General features: G+C 36.5%; 1 protein-coding gene across 2 annotated transcripts in view; it reads left to right on the top strand.

Annotated features, from left to right (window-relative positions):
- TIPRL (TOR signaling pathway regulator) overlaps positions 1–23,541 on the top strand; it is a 36,145-nt gene extending 12,604 nt beyond the window's left edge. For both annotated transcript variants that reach the window (XM_024742459.1, XM_024742460.1), the window contains exons 4-7: positions 1,808–1,939; positions 17,741–17,836; positions 20,207–20,269; positions 21,173–23,541. In XM_024742459.1, the coding sequence (XP_024598227.1) occupies positions 1,808–1,939; positions 17,741–17,836; positions 20,207–20,269; positions 21,173–21,316 (435 nt within the window). In that variant the 3' untranslated portion in view covers positions 21,317–23,541. The remainder of the gene's footprint in view (positions 1–1,807; positions 1,940–17,740; positions 17,837–20,206; positions 20,270–21,172) is intronic.
- The last annotated feature ends 817 nt before the right edge of the window (positions 23,542–24,358 follow it).

Raw genomic sequence — 24,358 nt, forward strand, 5'->3', positions numbered from 1 at the left:
TGCTTTTAAGAAGTTTTTGTTTTTTCATCCAGCTTTTTAAATTGTCTTCAGCCAGAGGGTTTGTCCAGGTTACTTATTTTGACAATACCAGAAGCCAAAAATGTTCCATATGTCTTAAGTGTAGCTGTTTTACCTTTTCTTTTCAGATGCTTGAGTTCAGGGAGGAGATAAGTGGAGTTGAGGAAGAGAAAAGGCAGAGAAATACAAAGTTTTAAACATATTTGTCCTTATAAATGAAGAAGATAGTATATAAATATATTGAATTTCCCTAATCCATGTGTTATCTAATTATTTTTTGTCTTTCTCTTTCAAACATTTTATAAGAACAAGTAACTGGCAAAACTGATGGATTCATGTTCACCAATCACTTGCTGAAGGCATATATGAAATATTAGTGAAGTAGCCATTTACTAATGAGAAAATTCATGTAATGATTAATTTTTTGGAAGTCAGATGTATCTATAAGGAGGATTTTCAAATGTGTTCCTTTGAACTAAAACTAATTAAAAAGTAAGAAATTTAGAAGTTGTGTTTATTTAATAGTAACTAAAGTTTTATGCTCTTAGGGAATCCTAGAGGCACCAACATTGGTCTTAAATAGATCACAAATATGCAAGTGATGCAAGGGACTGATTATATATGCTGCCCTATCCCTATCCCTCACGTTCCTTCCCCACTCTGAATTTCACCTTCACGTGTGGTCTCATGTTGGAATAAAATTGCAGAGGGCTAAAATGTTATCTGTAGGTAAACATGGAAGAACTATGGACATTTTTTTCACCTCTTGGGAATCACATACAAACTGCTAGTTTCTTTCATAGCAACCTTTTCCGCCTCTGCATCACTTAATACTCCCTAAGATCATTTTCCCACAAAATCTATGTACTCTCTTGGACATCCGTATCATATTTTTCTAATTCTTGTCCAGTTTTCTGAAACTACTCTTCATTTCTTAATTCTATGCATGAGTCAAACAAATGACCTAGTCATAGCTACTAAGTAAAGTAAAATAATAGCTACCATTTACTGAATTCTTATGGTTTGACAAGCATTGTTGTGTTTATTTATGATACAACTATGTCAAAGAATTGAAAAGCTGAACATTTTGTAGTGAAATTGAATGTAGTAAAGCATGGTATCACAAATCATACTTTCGTGTTACTATTAGGAGACACTTGGATTTAGTGAGCTACTGACGTGACCTGCCTTGAGATTGTTGGTGCTTTTGTTGGGTTATGTATGTTTGTGTCCGGGGGCTACAAAATAATACTTTGAAAAAATAGCTGGTATCCTCTACAGCCCTTTGGAATGCTACGAGTTTCCCTTAGAATTTCTCTGAAAGTTCTTATTTACCTCAGAATTTAAAACACCTTTGTTTGTAGATTTGGGGATCTAAAATATATACCATCATTCTAATGGGAAAAAAATTTTTTAAGTTCCAAATAAATGTCGTAAAACTAGACTTTTATGGCACAAAACTGCTTTGAACTTCTATGATAGTAGTAGTTCATCACATTGACTTAATTTTCAGATGGTTAATTTTCTCATAGTCGCAATAGAGCACTTGATTTTAATGTGTTCTGTTTAATGATTTTCGTATGAAAGACGATGAATTTTGACTCTTTGTGTTGTGAAGCTATAATATCAGACATCTTTGGTTTTTCAGGGACAAGGCATATATCTCGTTTTTCGTGTCTACTGATAACACCCAAATTTAGAACCGGGTGCTCTGGCTATGCAGAAAATACTGGTAGGAAAGCTGTCTAAATTTTTTTTTATGTGCCCCTTCTTATATTTTTTCTTTTAGGTTGTACCTACAACAGATCATATAGATACAGAGAAATTGAAAGCCAGGGAACAGATTAAGTTTTTTGAAGAAGTTCTCCTGTTTGAGGATGAACTTCACGATCATGGAGTTTCAAGCCTGAGTGTGAAAATTGTGAGTATTGTGAATGTGTTTAAAATTAACTTCTTCCATTTTTACCATTGGTCAGAAATACAAGACTAACTTGAAATCATACCATCTTAACGTGATGTCATGCAAAGTTTCACTTGGGTCTAGAATACATCTTGTTAATATCCATCATAAAATTCACGAAATCTTACATATTTTATATATTGTATTCTGTATATTTTGTATATTGTTAAGACTTTAGCAAATCATTGTTTTGTAGACCTGTCTGGCTACTTTGCTGTTTGTTTATTATTTAATTTAAATGAAAACTGTGACTCAATTTTCACATTTCTGAATTAAAAATGATAATTGAAAGGATCTGCAGACAGCACAGTGGGTGTCATTTTATTTTATTTTTAAAATTATTTTATTTTATTTTTTTATCTTTGGCTGCATTGGGTCTTTGTTGCTGAACACAGGCTTTCTGTAGTTGCGTTGAGCAGGGGCTACTCTTCGTTGCGGTGCGTGGGCTTCTCATTGTGGTGGCTTCTCTTGTTGCAGAGAACGGGCTCTAGGTGTGCGGGCTTCAGTAGTTGTGGTGCACAGGCTTAGTTGCTCCGTGGCAGGTGGGATCTTGTTGGACCAGGGCTCGAACCCGTGTCCCCTGCATTGGCAGATGCATTTCCTAACCACTGCGCCACCTGGGAAGCCCCTGGATGTCATTTTAAAAAGTCACCCATGTGTCAGAATTTCAGTGCCCTGTTAAAATACACTTTAGTCTCCAGCATGGAAGTGGAAAACAGAAATGACAAGTGTTAATTCCCTCTTTTTTTTTTTTGTATTCTTTTCTACCAGTGGAGGACAGACTACTTCCATTAACAGTGTTATTGGTGGAACATGCTAGAAAAGAATAATAAATAGACCCTCTATTTGTTTACTATTAGGTTATAATTGGGTTTCTAACACTTTCCAGAGAAACTTCAACTGAAACTTTTTATTAAATGCCTTATCCTTAAGATCCAGCTAAAATGTCACCTCCTCTGTAAGGCCTTCCACAGCTCCCCTAGGCAGAGTCAAATATCCCTTTACCATACTCCTATATGGTACTTTTTTTTTTTTTTTCCGGTACGCAGGCCTCCCACTGTTGTGGCCTCTCTCGTTGTGGAGCACAGGCTCCGGATGCGCAGGCTTAGCGGCCATGGCTCACGGGCCCAGCCGCTCCGCGGCATGTGGGATCTTCCCGGACCGGGGCACGAACCCGTGTCCCCTGCATCGGCAGGCGGACTGTCAACCACTGCACCACCAGGGAAGCCCTTTTTACTTTTTTTTTTAACCCCTCTATTATAGCACTTATCATAACGACTGCCAAAGACAAGGACCCCAGCATCAAACATTGTTCTTGGAGCATGATTATGGATACTGTGATTTAAATAATAATAAAGAATGAAAACAATAAGTCAAAAGCAGCAATCAGTGTGTTTTAAGCTGAGTTTTTCTGTTGAATCATAGGATTTTGGAATTGTAATGAATTTTTAGAGAATCATTTAGTCTAGCCTCTATAGATGAGGCCCAAAAAGTTAGTTTATCTAAGGTTGTGACACTAATTAGTGACAGAGTTTTCTTTGTACCATCTAACATATATCATTATTCTAGCAATAGATGATTGTTCCTTGTTCACCTATAGCTTTCCCCCAGTTTATCTCTTGTCATTTAGATTTGTTCATTCTCCAGCTCATCCAGTCATGTACCTTTCCACTTGTCTACCTACGGAATTGACTATGTTGAATGTTCATTATGAGTTTGCATATCTGGATGTGCATTTGTATCCGAGTGGGTAGATAGTCTACAGTGTATACAAGTGGGTAGGTATGTAGGGAGCACTTGTTTTTTGCAGCTGAAGGAGTTGGAGAGGGTATGGGCATAAATGTATTATGTGTGTATCAGAGTAAACAGTAAGTCTCAAGCTGAAGCATAACATCATCTTAAAATGCTTTCTTCTTACCTAGTGTAACTCTTAAAAAGTTATGTGATAGGGTTCCATTTTAAGAACGCCTGGAAGGATTTCATTAGAATAGTGAACTTCCTTTCTGGGTTGGTTTCTTTCTCAGAATGTAACAGATATTGCTGTAAATAAAATAAATGCCATAATTTCTGGCTTAGAGGAAATAGGGTATGGACAAATGAAGTTCTTTCCTATAGAAGCAAAGATTAGGCTGGTAAATATGGATGTAGGTGAGAAACCAGGAATGTGGTGCCTGGGAATCAAAGGGAGTAGGACTTCTCAAGGTTAGCATGGAGGTCAGTATGCTGAAAAGAGATCTTAATAAGCTTAGAATGGGATGGTGTCTGCCAGACTAAAACATTTGTTTATTGGTTTTAGCAATTAGGATATTGTTCTTCACTGTGGCAAGATCAAGGTAAGTTACATACTTAGGGGGTAAATAAAAGATGCGGAGGTGGAGACAAAGTGTAGATAAAGACCAAACTTTCCTAAAGCTTACTGATATAGGAGGGGAAATAGATATAGCTAAGAGAGAACATGAGGTTGACAGAGGAATGTGTGTGTTTGTGTTTTTAAATATGGGGAAGACTTTAGCATGTTTAGGTAGAGGAAGGACTCACTTGTAGACTTGTAGAGAAAGGGGTGAAAATGGCTGGAGTGAGGTTTCTGAGGATGAGTGTGGGAGGAAGAGGAAGGCTTTGAGCCTTTGCTGTATGTGAGACTGATTGGAAAAACTCCAGTCTTCTCCTGTGTTTCTCCTTTACTCTGAAACTACTATCCCACTCACACTTCTGACACCAGATGTGTGAGTTTTTTCCCAGCACCAAGCAATTCTGTGACACCAGTTGGATGTCCTACAATTTAATCCAGTTCTGACATTATCTACGTGGAAATAACGTCAGGTCCCACTCAGTCCCATGAGACTGCCCTCCCTCCTTCAGATGCCAATAGCAGGTAGTAGGTCCCAGGCTACCCACAATCTCTATTGGACTTGGCTACAAATTGGAGATTCCCATGACATTCTCCTTTTGGATTTGATTATTTGCTAGAACAGATCATAGAACTCAGGGAAACACTTATGTTTACCAGTTTATTAAAGAAAATATTAAAGAAGGGGTCCCCATCCGGGCTGCACAGCAGGAGGTGAGGGGCGAGTGAGAGAAGCTTCATATGTATTTACAGCCACTCCCCATTGCTCACATTACCACCTGAGCTCCGCCTCCTGTCAGATCAGCGATGGCATTAGATTCTCATAGGAGCGCGAACCCTACTGTGAACTGCGCACGCGAGGGATCTAGGTTGCATGCTCATTATGAGAATCTACTGCCTGATGATCTGAGGTGGAGCTGAGGCAGTGATGCTAGCGCTGGGGAGTGACTGCAAATACAGATTATCATTAGCAGAGAGGTCTGACTGCCCAGAGACCATAATAAATCAATGGCTTGCAGGCTCATATCAAAACCCTATCAGTGAGTGGCGAGTGAGAACAAGCTCAGGGCTCCCACTGATTCTGCATTATGGTGAGTTGTAGAATTATTTCATCATATATTACAATGTAATAATAATAGAAATAAAGTGCATTATAAACGTAATGCACTTGAATCATCCCCAAACCATCCCCCCCGCAGCGGTCCGTGGAAAAACTGTCTTCGACGAAACTGGTCCCTGGTGCCAAAAGGTTGGGGACGGCTGTGTTAAAGAATACGGTTGAAGGGATACATAGGGTGAAGTCTGGGAAGGTCCTAAGCCTAGGAGCATCTGTCCCTGTGGAGTAGAGGTGCATTGTCCTTCCAGTATGTGGGTGTGTTCACCAGCCTGGAAGCTCTTTGAATCGCACGCCATTGGGATTTTATGGAGGCTTCTTCACATAGGCATAATCAATTAGTAATTCCATTTCTAGCCCCTCTCCCTTCTCTGGAGAGTGGAGGTGGGCCTGGAAATTCCAAGCTTATAATCATGGCTTGGCCTTTCTGGGTACCAGCTCCCATCCAGGAGCCCACCCAGAGTCACCTCATTGGAACAAAAGCTGCTTGCTTCTAGTGCTCTTATCGGTTAGGGATTTATAAGGGTTTCAGAAGTCCTATTTCAGAAACCAGGGGTAGAGACCAGTGTATGATTCTCTATTATCTCACAGATACCATGCTAGATAATTATCTATATTATCTGATTTAATCCTCCTGAAAATTCTATGCAGTGAATACTTATTCTTATTTTCAGAAATATTAAGTAACTTGCCCTACATCAGTCATACAATGGATATGTTTGTCTCTCTGCCTTTGTTCATAATCTTCTAGGATCTAGATCATCAGTAGAAGGACTAGCCTTAAGAGAGAGAGATGCTTCTTCCATAGTGATAGGAGGAAGGGAGAACAGGATGCAGTTAAGTCAGCCTCTATGCCAGTGATTCCTAAACCTGGAGTTTTATCAGAATTCCTAGGCACATTAGAGATTTAGTTGTTTTTTTAACACTATAGGACAAAGAATACATACATTGCTTTTATTTGGTGTTTTAACCTTGGCCGGAGGACGGCTAAAAAGTTATTAGAACTGCAAAGTAGTTGATTACGAATGTTTGTTTTTCCAGTTTCCATAATAACTGTAAAACACTTTGAAAAGAAATGCTGTTGAAATGTGGAAGATGCTTAAATAAACAAAATAACGTACTTTAGATTCTTGATATTGTTGGATTGAGCCTTTTAGATTCTCTTAATTTATTTAACTGTTTCAGGTTTTAAAGTGTGTTTTCCACCTTCAAATTTCAACCCAGACAACTTTTATTAAAAAATTATCATAATTTCTTTGTGGTACAGTTCCCTAGTGAGAAAGAGTGGATTTAGAGCTCTGTGCACCATGAGGCCTGGGATATTTTGGATTTACTTCATTGAGTTTATTATGAATTTTGATAACTTTGTGTGAGTGGCATTACCTATATCTAATTAGGAGACATTTGTTTCAGAAATTAATTTTCTTTTGTGTTTCTAAATTAGCTTCTCTCAGCAATGTTTGTTTTTAGGTTAGGATTTTGTGTCTTAACCTACTTCCTTGTTAGGGCTTACAGCTTGTAGGGCTGTGCTCTAACAGAGATTTAAAGAGAAGCTCTTTTTGTGCTAATGTTAGTTTTTAACTTTCAAAGAAAATTAATTTCCTATCTACCAAATACTGGCAGCACTGTGATGTTCTGTAATGGCTTTAACAGCTAGTGGTTAATTCCATGCTGAGTAGAGTCAAGAGTGAACATTGTCTGCCTTCTGCTCCCATGTTTTATTTAGAGTCCAAGTATACTGGGCAGTGACATATCTTTCATCTCTGTGTACAGAGAATTCTACAATGCTTGTACACAGGTAGCTTTTATTGGATGCGTAGTCCCATAGAATTGTCATATTTTACAGACACAGGGCCCAAGAGATTGTTTCTTTACATCCCTTATCTTTGTAGGTGAAAGAGAAGACTTTGGGTGGTTCAGAAACTTGCTCTAAGTTGGTTGTTCTCAACCTTATCGGACCCATTGCTCCATTTTTTTTTTTTTTAACCAAATACTTTAAGCACCCTCTACCTTTTACTATCCTGAAAGAAATTCATAGATAATATAAGCCACCTTCTTTCTAATAAATCAACATAATGTTCTAATTATAAGATAAAAGGGAAATTTAAAAATTGATTTAGAGTAAAATGATAGGAATTTCAATATGTAAATGCATAGTATGACTGTATAAGTAGTCAGATACTTATATTTGCATACTAAATCACTGTGAATGTGACAGCTACAAGTGTAGGCTGACAGATAGGCCAAGTATCAGTCAGTGACTCAGATAACACAATCGGGACTGTCATCAGTGATGTAATTTTTCAAAGTGGTGAACAACTCTTAGTGAAGTGTCAAATAAAACAAAGTATAATCTTTCCTTGATTTACAAGGTAATTGCCTTCCTGGAATTTGAGTGAATTTTATATTTATATGTAAAATGGAATTAGGTTCAAATGTCAGATAATTATAAATCAGGTTTTTTTTCACCCACATAAATGCCAGGTGAGATATTTGACAGTTTTGTGGGATGCAGAATTGGACTTTGTTGTAAAGGATCGTCCTGGGTACTACAGAACATCTGATGTCTCTGGTCGTTAACTGCTAATTGTTAGTATTGGCTGCTCATCTTTGTGACAACGAAAAACACCCTCAAATTTCCAAACGTCTCCTTGGAGAGAACTACTGCCTTAAAATATACAGCTGAATTGTAGAATTGGGACTAGAACTTGGTCCCTTATTCTTAGTCTCCCCATTGTGCCATGCTGAAACGATACTTCAACTTGCTTCACATGTTATGCCCAGTATGACTGTTAATAATTAATTTTGAAATCTGAAGAAATGTTGCAAATAAGTCTTTCCAATAATTACAAACAGCACTCTGTCAGTGCTAATGATGTGCTTCTCAATTTGTTGTGATACCAAGTTATCATAAGTCAGGTTCTTCCTCTAGCTCTTCATTACCGTAAGTCTTGCTTTTAAGTCTGTTGTTGTTAACCTGCAGAATACAGTTTGACTCAGAGCCTTTTCTCCATCAGAGAGCTTCTAGCCCCTATTTCATTCAGCCAATAGTTAATGAGCACCTGCTGTGTGCTAGCAACTTTTTTAGGCAATAGGGACACAGTGATGAACAAAGCAGGTATTCCCACTGTTGTGGAGCCTACAGCCAAGAGGAGGAGAGAGGCCTTAAGCAAGTAAACACATAAATGAATATGGTCACAGGTATGTTCATTCATTTGTAATGGAGAACTATGAGAGAGAATAACAAGAAATCTCTGTGATTATGAAACAGTAGGAAAGGCCTCCTTGTAGAAGTGACATTTATTCTGAGATCTGAAGGACAAGTAAGCGTTAGCCAGGAGAACAGCTCCAGGTCAGGGAACAGGGTATTGAAAGGTCCTAGGGTAGGGGAGGTTGGCCTGTGGCTGGTGACTCTCCGGGCAGTAAAGCTACTTTGGTTACTAGGTTATCCTTGTTATTTCTTCTTTCTTCATTAACATTGCCCTGTGCTTATCTGGAATTACAGGCAGTTCCCTGAATGCATCTTACTATTTCATGCCCCAGTACTTTTTTTCTTTTTTTGGTACGTGCTATTTCCTCTTTCTAGAATTCTTCTTCCCACCCCAGATTTTCTTTTCATGGTCAGCTCAAAGATTGCCTTCTCTGATTTTCTTCAGCAGGCTTAGCTACTTATTTCTTTGAGTGCTTATTGAACCTTGTGTGTACTACCTCTGTTATAGCAGCTACCACATCATTTTGTCTGTCTGACTGTTTCCCTCTTTGATAAACTTCTTGAGAATTGAGATTGTATTTCATTTGTATAAACCCAAGACCTACTATAATAAGAACTTGACACTTAGTAGACAATAGTATTTATTTAGTAAATGGTCAAATGTATTCTTTTTTTTTGTACTAATCCTTCATTATAAAACTTTCAAATATGTTCAAAAGTAGACACAATTCTCTTTTATTTAAAAAAATTTATTGAAGTATAGTTGATGTACAATATTATATAAGTTACAGGTATACAATATAGTGATTCACAATTTTTAAAGGTTATACTCCATTTATAGTTATTATAAAATATTGGCTATATTCCCCATGTTGTACAGTATATCCTTGTAGCTTACTTTATACCTAATAGTTTGTACCTCTTAATACTCTACCCCTGTGTTCCCCCCACCATCCCTTCTCCCCACTGGTAACCACTGGTTTGTTCTCTATCTCTGTGAGTCAGCTTCCTTTTTGTTACATTCACTAGTTTGTTGTATTTTTAAAATTCCACATGTAAGTGATATCATATGGCAGTTGTCTTCTTCTGTCTGATTTATTTCACCATACCATAATGCTATGGAGTGCATACCATAATGCACTCCAAGTCCATCCTTGTTGCTGCAAATGGCAAAATTTCATTCTTTTTTATGGCTGAGTAGTACTCCATTGTATATATATTACCATATCTTCTTTATGCAATCATCTGTTGATGGAAACTTTGGTTGCTTCCATATCTTGGCAATTGTAAACAATGCTGCTATGAACATTGGAGTGCATGTATTTTTTCTTTTTCTTTTTTTTAAAGATTTTTTTGATGTGGACTATATTTAAAGTCTTTATTGACTTTGTTACAATATTGCTTCTGTTTTGTGTTTTGTTTTTTTGGTCGCGAGGCATGTGGGATCTTAGCTCCCCGACCAGGGATCGAATCTGCACCCCCTGCATTGGAAGGCGAAGTCTTAACCACTGGACCACCAGGGAAGTCCCTGGAGTGCATGTATTTTTTCAAATTAGTGTTTTTGGTTTTTTTGGGTATAAACCCAGGAGTGGAATTGCTGGGTCATATAGTAGTTCTATTTTTAGTTTTTTGAGAAACTTCCATACAGTTTTCCACAGTGGCTACACCAATTTACATTCCCAGCAACAGTGTACGAGGGCTCCCTTTTCTCCTCATTCTTGGCAACATTTGTTATTTGTGTTCTTTTTGATGATAGTCATTCTGACAGGTGTGAGGTGGTATCTCACTGTGGTTTTGATTTGCATTTCCCTGATGATTAGACAGAATTCAGTAATGAATTAATATGTACTTGTCACACACCAATTTATGTCAGTCTTTAAAAAAATTTAATTTTTTTATTGATGTAACAATGATTTATAACATTATATAAGTTTTATGTGGACAACATTGTATTTCTGCTTCTGCATACTTTACAACATGCTTATCACCAAAAATTTATTTTTCATTCGTCACCATACAGTTGATTCCCCTTTACCTATTTTGCCCTCCCCCCAACCCCTTCCCCTCTGGTAACCACTACTCTGTTATCTGTATCTATGTGTTTGTTTGGTTTATTCACTTATTTTGTTTTTGTTCGTTTACTTTTTATATTACACATATGAGTGAAATCATGCTGTATTTGTCTTTCTCCATCTGACTTATTTTATGTAGCATAATACCCTCAGTGTGCATCGTGTTATTGCAGATGGCAAGCTTTCATCTATTTTTATGGCTGAGTAGTATTCCATACTCTATATATACCACATCTTCTTTATCCATTCATCTGTTAATGGGCATTTAAGTTGTTTCCATATCTTGGCTATTGTAAATAATGCTACAGTGAACACAAGGGTGCAGATATCTTTTCAGAGTAGTGTTTTCATATTCTTTAAATGATACCCAGACGTGGGATAGCTGGTTAATATGGTAGTTCTATTCTTAATTTTTTGAGGAATCTCCATACTGTCTTGCATAGTTACTGCACCAATTTAAATTCCCATCAATAGTGTACGAGTGTTCCCTTTTCTCCATATCCTTGCCAACAGTTATTTCTTATCTTTTTTATAATACCTATTCTGACAGGTGTGAGGTGATTTCTCATTGTATTGTGGTTTTGATTTGCTTTTCCGTAATAATTAGTGATGTTGAACATCTTTTTATGTGCCTATTGGCCATCTGTATGTCTTCTTGGAAAAATGTCTGTTCATCTCCTCTGCCCATCTTTTACCTGGGTTGTCTGGTTTTTTGGTTGTTGTTGAGTTTTATATACTTTGAATATTATACCCTTTATCAGACATATTATTTACAAATATCTTCTTCCATTCGATGTCTTTGTTTTATTGATGGTTTCCTTTGCTGTGCAGAAGCTTTTTAGTTTGATGTAATCCCATTTGTTTATTTTTACTTTTGTTTCCCTTGCCTGAGGAGGCATATCTAGAAAGATATTACTAAGACCAATGTCAAAGAGCATACTGCGTATGTTTTCTTCTAGGAATTTAATGGTTTCAGGTTTTACATTCAAGTCTTTAATCCATTTTGAGTTAATTTTTGTGATGGTGTGAGATAGGACTGTAGTTTCTTTTCTTTTTTTTTTTTTTTTTTATGTGACTGTCCAGTTTTCCCAGAACCATTTATTGGCAAGACTGTCCTTTCTCCATTGTTTATTTTTTGCTCCTTAGTCATATATTGTCCATATATGTGTAGGTTTATTTCTGGGCTCTTAGTTCTGTTCCATTGATTCATATATCTGTTTTTCTGCCAATACCATGCTGTTTTGATTATTATAGCTTTGAAATATAGTTTGAAAAGAGGGAGTATGATACCTCCAGCTTTGTTCTTTTTTCTCAGGATTGCTTTGGCTATTCAGGGTCTTTTGTGGATCCATATAAATTTTAGAATTTTTTGTTCTATTTCTATGAAAAATGTCCTTGGGCTTTTGATAGGGCTTGCATTGAATCTGTAGATTGCTTTATGTAATAAGGACTTTTTTTTTTTTTTTTTGTGGTACACGGGCCTCTCACTGTTGTGGCCTCTCCCGTTGTGGAGCACAGGCTCCGGATGCGCAGGCTCAGTGGCCATGGCTCATGGGCCTAGCCGCTCTGCGGCATGTGGGATCTTCCCGGACCAGGGCATGAACCCGTGTCCCCTGCATCGGCAAGCGGACTCTCAACCACTGAGCCACCAGCGAAGCCCTGTAATAAGGAAATTTTGACAAGTTGTATTTTATTCTTTTTGTTGTGATTATAAATGGGATTGTTTTCTTAATTTCTCTGCCAGCTCATTATTAGCACATAGAAATGCAACAGATTTTTGTATATTGAACACAGCAACTTTTCTGTGTTCATTTATTATTTCTAATAGTTGTGTGTGTGTGTGTGTGTGTGTGTGTGTGTGTGTGTGTGTATGTAGTCTTTAGAGTTTTCTGTATATAAAATCATGTCAACTGCAGATAGTAACAGTTTTACTTTTTGTCTTTCCAATTTGGATGCCTTTTATTTATTTTTCTTGCCTAATTGCTCTGGCTAGGACTTCCAGTACTATGTTGAATAAGAATGGTGAGAGTGGGTATCCTTGTTTTTTCCTGATCTTAGAGGGATAGCTTTCAATTTTTCACCATTGAGTATGATGTTAACTGTGGGTTTGTCATATATGGCTTTTCTTATGTTGAGGTACATCCCTTTGCTATCCATTTTTTTGAGAGTTTTTTTTTTAACCATAAATGGGGGTTGAATCTTGTCAAATACTTTTTCTGCATCTCTTGAGATGATCATATGGTTTTTTCCTTCATTCTGTTAATATGGTGTATCACATTGATTGATTTGCATATATTGAACCATCCTTGCATCCCTGGAATAAATCCCACTTGATCATGGTGTATGATCCTTTTGTTGTATTGTTGATTTCATTTTGCTAATATTTTGATGAGGATTTTTTCATTTATGTTTATCAGAGTTATTGGCCTGTAATTTTCTTTCTTTGTAGTGTCTTTGTCTGGTTTTGGTATCAGCATGATGTTGGCCTTGAAAAATGAGTTAGGAAGTGTTCCCTTCTTTTCAATTTTTTGGAATAGATTGAGAAGGATAGATATTAAATCTTCTTTGAATTTTTTTTTTTTTTTTTTTTTGCGGTACGCAGGCCTCTCACTGTTGTGGCCTCTCCTGTTGCGGAGCACAGGCTCCGGATGCGCAGGCTCAGCGGCCGTGGCTCCTGGGCCTAGCTGCTCCCCGGCATGGGGGATCTTCCTGGACCAGGGCACGAACCTGTGTCCCCTGCATTGGCAGGCAGACTCTCAACCACTGCACCCCAGGGAAGCCCCTTCTTTGAATATTTGATAGAATTTAGCTGTGAAGTTGTCTGGTCCTGGACTTTTTGTTTTTTGGGAGCTTTTTGATTACTGTTTCCATCTCTGTACTAGTGATTGGTCTATTCACATTTTCTGTTTCTTCATGATTCAGTCTTGGAAGTTTGTATGATTCTAAATATTTGTCTGTTTCTTTTAGGTGTCCTATTTGTTAGTGTATAGCTGTTCATAATATTCTTTTATAATCCTTTGTATTTTTGTGGTATCCATTGTTATTTCTCCTCTTTCGTTCCTGATTTGATTCATCAGGGCCTTCTCTTTCTTTTTCTTAGTGAGTCTAGCTAATGGTTTGTCAATTTTGTTTGTCTTTTCAAAGAACCAGCTCCTAGTTTCATTGATCTTTTCTATTATCTTTTTAGTTTTTATTTCTTTTATTTCTGCTCTGCTCTTTATTACTTCCTTCCGTCTACAGCCATACCACCCTGAATGTGCCCAATCTTGTCTCTATTACTTCCTTCCTTCTACTAACTCTGGGTTTTATTTGTTTTTCTTTTTCTAGCTCCTTTAGGTGTAAGGTTAGATTGCTGAGATTTTTCTTGTTTCTTGAGGTAGGTCTGTATTGCTATAAATTTCCCTCTTAGTACTACTTTTGCTGTATCCTGTAGATCTTGGTATGTTGTATTTTCATTTTTATTTGTCTTCAGGTAATTTTTGATTTCTCCTTTGATTTCTTCATTGATCTAATAGTAATATTTCAGTAGTATGTTGTTCAGTCTATACATATTTGTGATTTTTCCAGTTTTATTCTGGTAGTTGATTTGTAGTTTCATTCTATTATGGTTGGAAAAGATGCTTGATTTGTCTTCTTAAATTTATTGAGACTTGTTTTGTGTCCCAACGTATGTTCTATCCTTGAGAAAATTCCATGTGTACTTGAGAAGAATGTGTATTCTGCTGCACTTGGATGGAGTGTTGTGTACAATTCTATCAAATCCATCTAGTCTAATGTTTTATTTAAGGCCGCTAATAGTAGGGGTGTTAAAGTCCCCTACTATTATTAGTGTTGCTGTCAATTTCTCCCTTTAGGTCTGTTAATTGTTTCATATATTTTGGTACTTATATGTTAGGTACATACATGTTAATCACTGTTATACCTTCTTGATGAATTGTCCACTTTATGGTTAGATACTGTCCATTTTTGTCTCCTGTTGACCTTTTTAGCTTGAAGTCTATTTTGTCTGATATGAGCATGGATACCTCTGCTTTCTTTTGGCTCTGTTTGCATCGACTATCTTCCATTCCTTTACTTTTAGCCTGTATATCTCTTTAGAGCTAAGTGGTGTCTCCTGGAGGCAGCATATAGTTGGGTCTTGTTTTTTAACCCATCTAGCCACTCTCTGTCTTTCAATTGGTGAATTCAATCCATTTACATTTAGTGTGATTATTGATAGATGAGGATTTAGTCCTGCCACTTTATCTTTTGTGTTCTGGTTGCTCTATATTTCTGTTGTTTTTCCCTGTGTTTCTGTTTGCCATTTTGTGTTGGTGATTCTCTATTAAACCTTTCTCAAATTCCTCTTCTTTTTGTTCTGTATCTCTGCTCTATGTTTATGTTTTGTGGTTACCCTGAGGTTTTTATTAAACCTCTCCTAGAGAAAATAGTCCTTTTCCTGCCGATAGCATCTCACCTTCTTTTACCTGTATAAATTCTGTCCTTTTCCTCTTCCCTTTTTATGTTTTTGTTGTCTCAAATTATCCTTTTTCATGTTGTGAGTTTGTTACCAAACTGAGATAGCGATAGTTATTTTTCTGCTTTCTTTAAAAGCTATTCTGATAAACAGTTGCAATTCTCTGGTTCTGTCTTTATCACCTTGCTCAAAGTTTTGTGTATTTTTGCTGTTTTGTTTCTAGTAAAAGAGCTCCTTTTAACATCTCTTATAAGGCAGGTTCATCTAGTGTTGATGAACTTCCTCATCGTTTGTTTGTCTAGGAAAGTATTTCTCCTTTATATCTGAATGACAACTTTGCTGGATAGAGTATTCTTGGGTGACAATTTTTGTCTTTCAATATTTTGAGAATGTCATTCTACTCCCTATTGGCATGTAGGGTTTCTGCTGAGAGATCTGCTGATAGCCTAATGGGAGATCCTTTGTAGTTACTATCCTTTTTTCCATTTCCATTTCCATTCTGTCTTTGTCATTGACTTTCAACAGTTTTAATATTATGTCTTGGAGAAGGTCTTTTGCATTGAGGTGGTTAGGTGTTCTCTGAGCTTCATGGACTTGTATGTCCAGTTACTTCTCCAGGTTTGGGAAGTTCTCTGCTGTTCTTTCTTTAAATAATCTCTCTGCTCCCTTCTCCGTCTCTTCTTTTAAGATATCCATTATCCAGTTCCTAAAAGAATCACAGAGCTCTTGTAGAATTTTCTCATTTTTAAAATATCTTATTTCTCTTTCCTTTTCTACTTGTATCATCTCTAGATTTCTACCATTGAGCTCACTAATACTCTCTTCCATATGCTGTGCTCTATTTCCAGTGTCTTCTAATGCATTCTTCATGTTGTTTATTGAGTTCTTCAGCTCCAGAATTTCTGTTTGGTCTTTTAGAGTTTCAGTCTTCTTGGTAAAGTATTCCTTCTGCTCATTAATTTTATTTCTGAGCTCATTAAACTGCCTTTCTGAGTTTTCTTGTATCTCGTTCAGTTTCTTCATGATAGCTACTTTGAATTCTCTATCAGTTAGATTGAAATATTCTGTGACTTTTAAGTTTGGTTTCTGGAGATTTGTCATTTTCTTTTTGTCGTATAGTATTACTGTGGTTCTTCATGGTGCTTAATGAAATGTTCCTCTGCTTGTGCGTTTGAAGTTAAATGACAGGTTAGAAGTGAGAGTGCTTTCTTTTGTTTTTTGGTAGGTGGTGCTGTAACACAAGTTTTTGGTTTCTCTTATCTGTGTTACCTCTGGTTATTTTTGAGAATTGGCACTTTCCAGCCCCCACTGTCTTTGTAAGAGGTGTGGCTCCATGCCTTCTTTGTCACTTCTTGTGCCTCTGGGGTAGTCACTGCTTTGCTTCTGCCGGAGCTGCTGTGTCATGAGGATGGTAGGCTGTTCCCTTGTGTCTGGGATCCCCTGAGACACAGGCTCTGCTGCGGGAAGAGGAGGATAATTGGAGGGGAGCAGGGTTGTGCAGGCTCCTCCACCATGTTGAGTGTCATAAGGGTTCTGCTACTGTGGATGGGGGGCCAGGGCTGTGGGAGGGACAGGGTCCCAGGCCCCACTGCCACTGCTTCCCAGTTACCTGTGGCCACGGGCGCTCCCACAGTTGGGACACCAAAGTCATGTGTGCTGGTTCTCCTGCTGCTACTGGGTTTTCTGAAGCTGTGGGCTCATCCGTCTCGGTCATAGGGCTGGGATTGCAGGTACCGACTTCACTGTTCCCTTGGTTCCGCCTCCTCCATGAGTTCCAGTCCACCCACCTTTAGATATACAGATGTGTGGAATTCTCCAGTGTCCTGTTGAGTTGGGCAGAGGTATACCTTTGTTGAGTTGTGGGTGTTTTGCGGACTGTAGATTGAAGGGGAGAGACAGAGGTAGCCATGTTTCTGACAGCACTCCCATGAGGGATATTCTTTTGAAAGACCTGAAGACCCCACACCTCATCCATCCCCTCCCTCCCTGCCACCAGGACCCACTCTCCACTAACTCTGACTTTCTTCAGTGGTAATACTTGGAAAATAGAAATACATGGTTGTGACACAGATCAAAGATGTTAAGAATGTGTTATAATGATCTCATAAACCAGACTTTGGCAGTATGAAATAGTACTTAATTGGTTGCACTGAATTAGAGCATACCATTAAAGCCCTCTTGTCTTTATGTAAAGTTAATAAAAGATGAGTAGCAGCAAAGAACTAGGTTGTTCTTTCGTTTTGATATTACTGGTATTGACATTTATTATAAGTACAATTATTTTTTTCACATTATTTAGGTGAGTTTTAAATCTTTTTAACCTCATCATCTTTTGACCTAGAAAAAATATTTTTCTATTGTAGGAAACTGAAACCAGTATGTTACGTAGTATAAACAAGGTTTTGAGCCTTGGTTGGCGCTAGGGCAAAGAACCTCTAGTTCAGAGAGTTTTATATATGGCTAATTCAGCCTTCCTCCGATGCCTTAAAAATGTTTTTTCTTTCAGCAAAGTAATAAAATATTTAATTTTCATAAAATACTTTTTACATTTTTCTTTTCCAGAGAGTAATGCCTTCTAGCTTTTTCTTGCTGTTGCGGTTTTTCTTGAGAATTGATGGGGTGCTTATTAGGATGAATGACACGAGACTTTACCATGAGGTATCTATTCTCATTTAATGAAAGTACTAATTGACATTGAGCTTGTTCATGTTTTTACGTTGTCAGTCTGACAGTTTGAAATTCAGTAGTGCTTTATATTATATGGCTATTTATCTAACCTTTAAGATTGGGTGTGTCACATTCACTGTTGACTGCACAGTTATCGAAACATTAAATCTTCTTTTCCAAAAGTTCTACGAGTTGAACATGTTTTCCAAAAGACACTCCCTGGTAAAGGGGAGTCTGATGCTTTTTAAAAACCTCTTAAACTTAATCTCTTTAAGAAAGCTGTCCCTTAACTCTTACTTTTTTTGTAGTATGTGTTGTTTATGTAATATCCTGATATTAGAAATACCAATCTCATGGCCTCCAGAAATTTGTATTATACAATTATTTTGATCGTTTTTTTAATATTTGTAAGCTCTGTGCTCCATTTCAAGGAACTGTTAACATACGAAGTTTTTAAAAAAATAAGTGAAGAAAGTAGGGGAGAGGCTTAAATTGAGTCATGAAAATTCTTCTTGTAGCTTTATAGCAGCCTATCCTTTTTGAATGAATTTTTAACGTCATATTTGTGATCACATAGAATGACAAATGAAAGAAGAAACCAGCAGTATCAGTCAGGGTAATCGTAGTAATAGTTAACTCTCCTAACAACCCTATGAAATAGATGCTATTATTATCTCTGTTTTACAGCTGAGGCAACTAAGGCAAAGAGAGATTAAGTAACTTGCCCAAGTTATGTAGTTAATAGGTGGCAGAACTGGAATTTAAGCCCAGTAAGATGCGATTGGATTGGTATTTTTCTAAATCCTGCACTTTCTTTTTCTTTTGAAACAACATGGTCACTGTGATGGATCTTTTTCTTTTTAAAAGTGATAGTAAAGTACTAAAAATAAGCTATACTTTACTCCCTCAGAAAAAATGAAATCTAAATTTTTAGAAATGCTTATACTTTAACTCAACAATATTGATTTTTTTTTCAGAATTTATCCTCAAAAGATTCTTACATACAGTAACCCACAAATATTAATCAGGCAGCTGTATAGAGTTGTATATATAAAATATTCATGGCAATGCTATTGTTTATAATAGCTAAAAGGAAAGAAGGAAGGTGCTATAATGCCCCTTGAATGAGCATTGATTAAATGGCCATTTATATCCTGTTGGCCTACAACAAATAGACTGCCAGATATTTCTCCAGCAAAGTTGGAATTATTCGGGATCAGCAGAAAATTGCAATTCAGGTCTGTAACCATGGTGAGCCATGTGCAAGTCCCCACATGGCAAGGGAAGGAGAATGCTTTTATAGAGAGGAAAAGGAAAATGGGAGTGCTACAGTAAACAGAGAATCCATGACTTTCCATTGGTTGAGTCCTTGCCAGGAAATAAGAGGAGTCTTTCTTTTTTCTGTTGGGCTCTGCTATGGTTGCTGGGTATGAGAGCTCCCCATTCTAGTCTCCCAAATCTATTTAATTGAGGTTTCTGTTTATTAATTTTTTACAGTCCATATAGTAGAAAAATATGCAACCATTAAAATTAATGTCAGAAAGTTGTTTAACTGATTTGGAAAGATGCGCATATTAATGTTGACTTTTAAGATGCAAGTATGAATCTATATAAGATTTTATGTAGAGATTTATAAATGTTAAGGTTAGTGTTATCTGTAGAGATTGTGATTGCTGATTTATACTCTATACGTTTATAGTATTTGATTTTTTAAAACAATGAGCATTAATCTGTTTTGTTGATATAAAAGATTGAAACTTTAAGGGAGCATAATCTTATGATTTTTCTTTTATTAAATGTTTTACCAAAAAAACAAATTGTAATAAATTGCTTTCTAAAACCTCACTTTAAAAAGTCTTAAATGGGAAGATTGAAGTACCAAAAAAGTGGCTGTAAATAAACAATTTGATAAGAATTTATTAGAAATGGGAAAGAATAAAACTTGTTTAACCTTTCTTGGGGAGGAACATAAAAGTAGCCACAGTTATGTAGGTAGATGGTAATATAGCTTAAGGAAAAGATGTAGTTCCAAACTTGAAGTAATATTAAAATCTCTTGCATATCTCATTTACAAACATACACATTTTCTTTCAAAGTAAAACCTTTGCTTTTGTTTTTCTTACATGATAATTATTAAATCTGTTTACATATGTGTATCAGATATTAATGTGATTTATAGAGATTGGAATTAATAATTCAGAATTCTTGAATTAGTTATCTCACTGTAGAATTAGATGTTCTTATCAGACTTAATGGTACTTTCACAACCTGTTCTAAAATGTGGGCAGTTCTGTTTAATAGAAGGATTTTGTTAATCAATATAAATAAATTTATTGCAATTTTTTTGATTTTTAAACATAGGCTGACAAGACCTACATGTTACGAGAATATACATCACGAGAGAGCAAAATTGCTAATTTAATGGTACAGTATTTAAATATCAGTTTTTAGAAGTTAAATTTTAATGTTTTATTTTAAGTATGGTATTCCCCCATGCCCCACCCATCCACCAAATCTACATCCCTAAATCCATTCATTTACCTAATAGGGCTCTATAGGAGAATCCTATTGGAGCGTATTTTTTCTGGAACTTATCTCAATTACAGTTAGAGTTGTTAGGTACCTTAACCATCATCCAATCCGATTTCCACATTTTATTTTGGAAAAACTGAGACCCAGAGGTGTGACTCCAAGTCGCACAGCTAGTTGGTGGTGGAGCTGCAATAGGATGTTCTTTCCATGACTTACTTTTGGGGACATAATCTCCCCTGCTTTTTTTTGCTCCCCTGGGACTTGTAAAGGGTTTCTACAAGTCTATAGCATTTGATAATGGGTTGTTTAAAAATTGATACCTTCCTGCTAACTTGATATTTTTTATTCACTCTTAGCGTTTATTTCTGTCTATATATAGAATATACATAGGTTAGAAAAGTTATATAGGGTCTCTTGTAGACCACATATTGGCATCTAACTGAAGGCTAGTGCTTTCAAGGTACAAAAATAACAGGAAAAAGGGATTAGATTAAGATGTATTAAATTCTTAGAACATTTATGGGAGCATTATAAATGATATATCCCTATGATCTTTGAGGAAACCATCTAGTAACAGAGCTGAGTCAGTAACAAGAGATACCTGATATTATTAGGAACACCTGATGATGCGCTCTCTCTCTCTCTCTCTCTCTCTCTCTCTCTCTCTATCTATATATATATATATGGCATCTCATTTTAAAATTGGCATGCTTTAGGAATGCTTGAACGAAAGCATTTTCAAAACTATCAGTGCAGTAATTTAATATATGCTAATATGATTTATGTATTTCCTAGCATGTTTCACCTTCCCTCTTCACGGAACCTAATGAAATATCACAGTATTTGCCGATAAAGGAGGCAGTTTGTGAGAAGCTAATATTTCCAGAAAGAATTGATCCTAACCCTGGAGACTCAAAAGAATGTACACCTGTGGAATAGAATTTATTACAACATATACTGACCGTGGAATCCGACTGGAGACCTTGGGGCTATTTGGAGGGGGTATTTTTATTATGAGAATTAATTGCCTTGTCTATGTGCAGATTTTCTGTAGCCTTAAAGGAAAAATAAATAAATAAAAGAGTGTCGCAGGCAGTTTCCACTCAACTGCTGTTGTACTCTCTGTCTTCAAATTCATATTCCAGAAATTTATATCTTCTGGAGTTAAATTCAGATTTCTAAATTGTCACAAAGTGGGGTCTCACCAGTAGGGGGTGATGTGTGTATCTCTCAGAAGCAGTGGCCATAACCCGTATCTATCATGAAACACTATCTTCTACCACGAGGAAGTTACTTTAAATCAGTGAATCGTAACACCTTGTGACCTTCATACGATTCCTAATTGTTCACATTGATGTAGTGGCTCTTTACCTTGGGTTTTTTGATGTTTATTCACACTTCTGGAGAGTCATGACTTGCCTCCTAGGAAATTGATCTCAAATGATCTGTACCCAGAAATTAAAAAAAAAAATACCCTCCTAAATTTTAATTGGCTTTTGAAGTTTAAAGAAAGTTTCAGACATAGAAACAAATAAACTAGGTTTTTGGAGAACTTAAGGTGTTATGTCCATGGAAACACACAATCATGGTTTGCCACTGACAGGATGTCAGAGCTGTCTCTCCTCCATCTTTAGGTGCTTTTTCTTATGTGTGGTTCTATTTGTACTGACGTTTTTTACTTCCAGCTTCCACGCACCCTCAGAGTGAATAAATCTTTTGGATATTGAATTTGATATTGGTCCTAAAAAGTTTGAAGTGTTAATATGGATTGTTTTAAGCAAAAATTACATCAGCCTCTGAAGCAACCAGATTAATTTTCTGCTTAAAATATTTGAAGGGTAGCTGTGGAGGAGGAAGGGGCTTATTTTAAAATCTGAAAGCCAGTTTTTCCTTTTTTAAATTCATGTTTTTGGGAATTCCCTGGCAGTCCAATGGTTAGGACTCCACGCTTTCACTGCCAAGGGCCTGGGTTCAGTCCCTGGTCAAGGACCTAAGATCCAGCAAGCCGTGCAGCATGGCCAAAAAAAAAAAAGATTCATGTTTTTAACATTACAGGGGATCCAATAAAGTGTAATTAATTAGTACAAGATCTAGGTAGTACAGAAAGTTTACAAAAGTAAATTTGAAATCCATTTGGTTATTTTGATGGTGACCCTTTAAACATTTTATATTCTTTTCTGCCTTTTAAAATGGTGTCCATAAAGTAGCAAGTGGTTATAAAGCACCAAGTAAGAAATTACTTTAAATGGATTTAAAAAAATATTTTATTTAAAGGGCAGGGGAAAAGAATTACCCCCTTTTTTTCTTGTTTGAAACAGCTATTGTACATATTTCCACTTGATACATAAATCATTAAAGAAGAATATTTAATTGTAAGTATTAGCAAAACTCTTCAGGTATTAGCCTGAAGATAAATTTTAGTGAAACAAATACAGTTGGATATTCATCATTACTCAGACTCTGGTGTGTTGTTGTGTATATTGTTTTTTTAGCTAATTTTATTAGCTAAATTTGGTCGCAAATGATTTGGGTATTTGTTTGCTCTCTGCTACATCACCTTCAAGGTATAGGAAATCAGGATTTTGTTGGCTTTGAGAAAATACATGGCATGTTCACTGTATGTTAAGTATACCGGTACTTAATGTTTTCCCTTAGGACAGAGAAGTGTATATATTGTACTCCGCTTTCTGTTTATTTTATTTGCCATGCAGATTTGAACAGAACAGACTCCTTAGTCATACAAATTATTAAAAAATGAAAAACTGTAATAATATTTATTAGTTGAATTAGAGGTTTCTGGGCAGCATCATATTACACATATATTTTTAACTTGATTCAGATGTCTTAGTCCCTGAGTCAGTCTTAAATGACTTATTTTGAGGATCCATTGTTAAAAATTGTAGAATTGACTGTTTTATAGAAGAAGGTGGGAGGTGGATAGGATGAGTGTACTTTTGAAAGCTTCATTAGTTTATTCCTGTGGAGAATGCCAAGAAAACTTACATTTGCCCATTGCTAAACAAGACATATACCATTTTATATTTATTTGTTCCAAGTGTCTTTTTGTAAGAGGAGAATAAACCATAAGTAATTACCCATCTGTGTTTTGCTATTTCATTTACTTTTGTTTTCCTTGAAGCTTAATTAAAAAATGGTTTGGTATACCTTTCTTGTTTGTGCTTTATGTTTTGAACTTGGTCAACATTATAGCCAGATTCTCCAGACAGATTATAAATGAAAATCTAACAGTCCAGAATATAATCCTCTAGTTTAGCTACTGGGCTCTTGTTCTTCCTCTCCCTCTGTCCCCTAGTGTGGGTTGGCCAGAAAGTTCATTTGGGTTTTTCCGTAACATCTTATGGAAAAACCCAAATGAAATTTTTGGCCAACCCAGTACTTCTGTGGATGTTTTAATTAGCCATTGTTTTCTCTATGATAGGTTAATGCTTTCTGCTTTTGAAAATATAAATACTTGCGGTATGTATCATTCCATTTAGTTTTAAGTACTGTGCAATATGGTGCTAGGTACAGGGGTTACAGTAATGAAGAGATTATTCAGTTGGCCCTCCGTATCCTGTTTCTGCATCTGCGGATTCAACCAATCATGGATTGAAATATTGAAAAAAAAAATTCCATGGGGCTTCCCTGGTGGTCCAGTGGTTAAGACTCCGTGCTCCCAATACAAGGGGCACAGGTTCAATCCCTGGTAGGGGAACTAAGATCCTGCATGCCCTGCGGCGTGGCAAAAAAAAAAAAGAAAAGAAAAGAAAAAAAATTCCAAAAAGCAAAACTTGAATTTGCGGTGTACCTGGCAGCTATTTACATAGCATTTACATTGTATTTACACCTATCTACATAGCCTTTACATTGTATTAGGTATTATAAGTAATTTAGAGATGATTTAAAGTATATGGGAGGATGTGTGTAGGTTATATGCAAATACATCATCTTATATAAGGGACTTGAGTATCCTCAGATTTT

This window comes from Neophocaena asiaeorientalis, unplaced genomic scaffold, assembly GCF_003031525.2.
Source record: "Neophocaena asiaeorientalis asiaeorientalis breed wild unplaced genomic scaffold, Neophocaena_asiaeorientalis_V1.1 scaffold99, whole genome shotgun sequence".
NCBI classification, from domain to species: domain Eukaryota; kingdom Metazoa; phylum Chordata; class Mammalia; order Artiodactyla; family Phocoenidae; genus Neophocaena; species Neophocaena asiaeorientalis.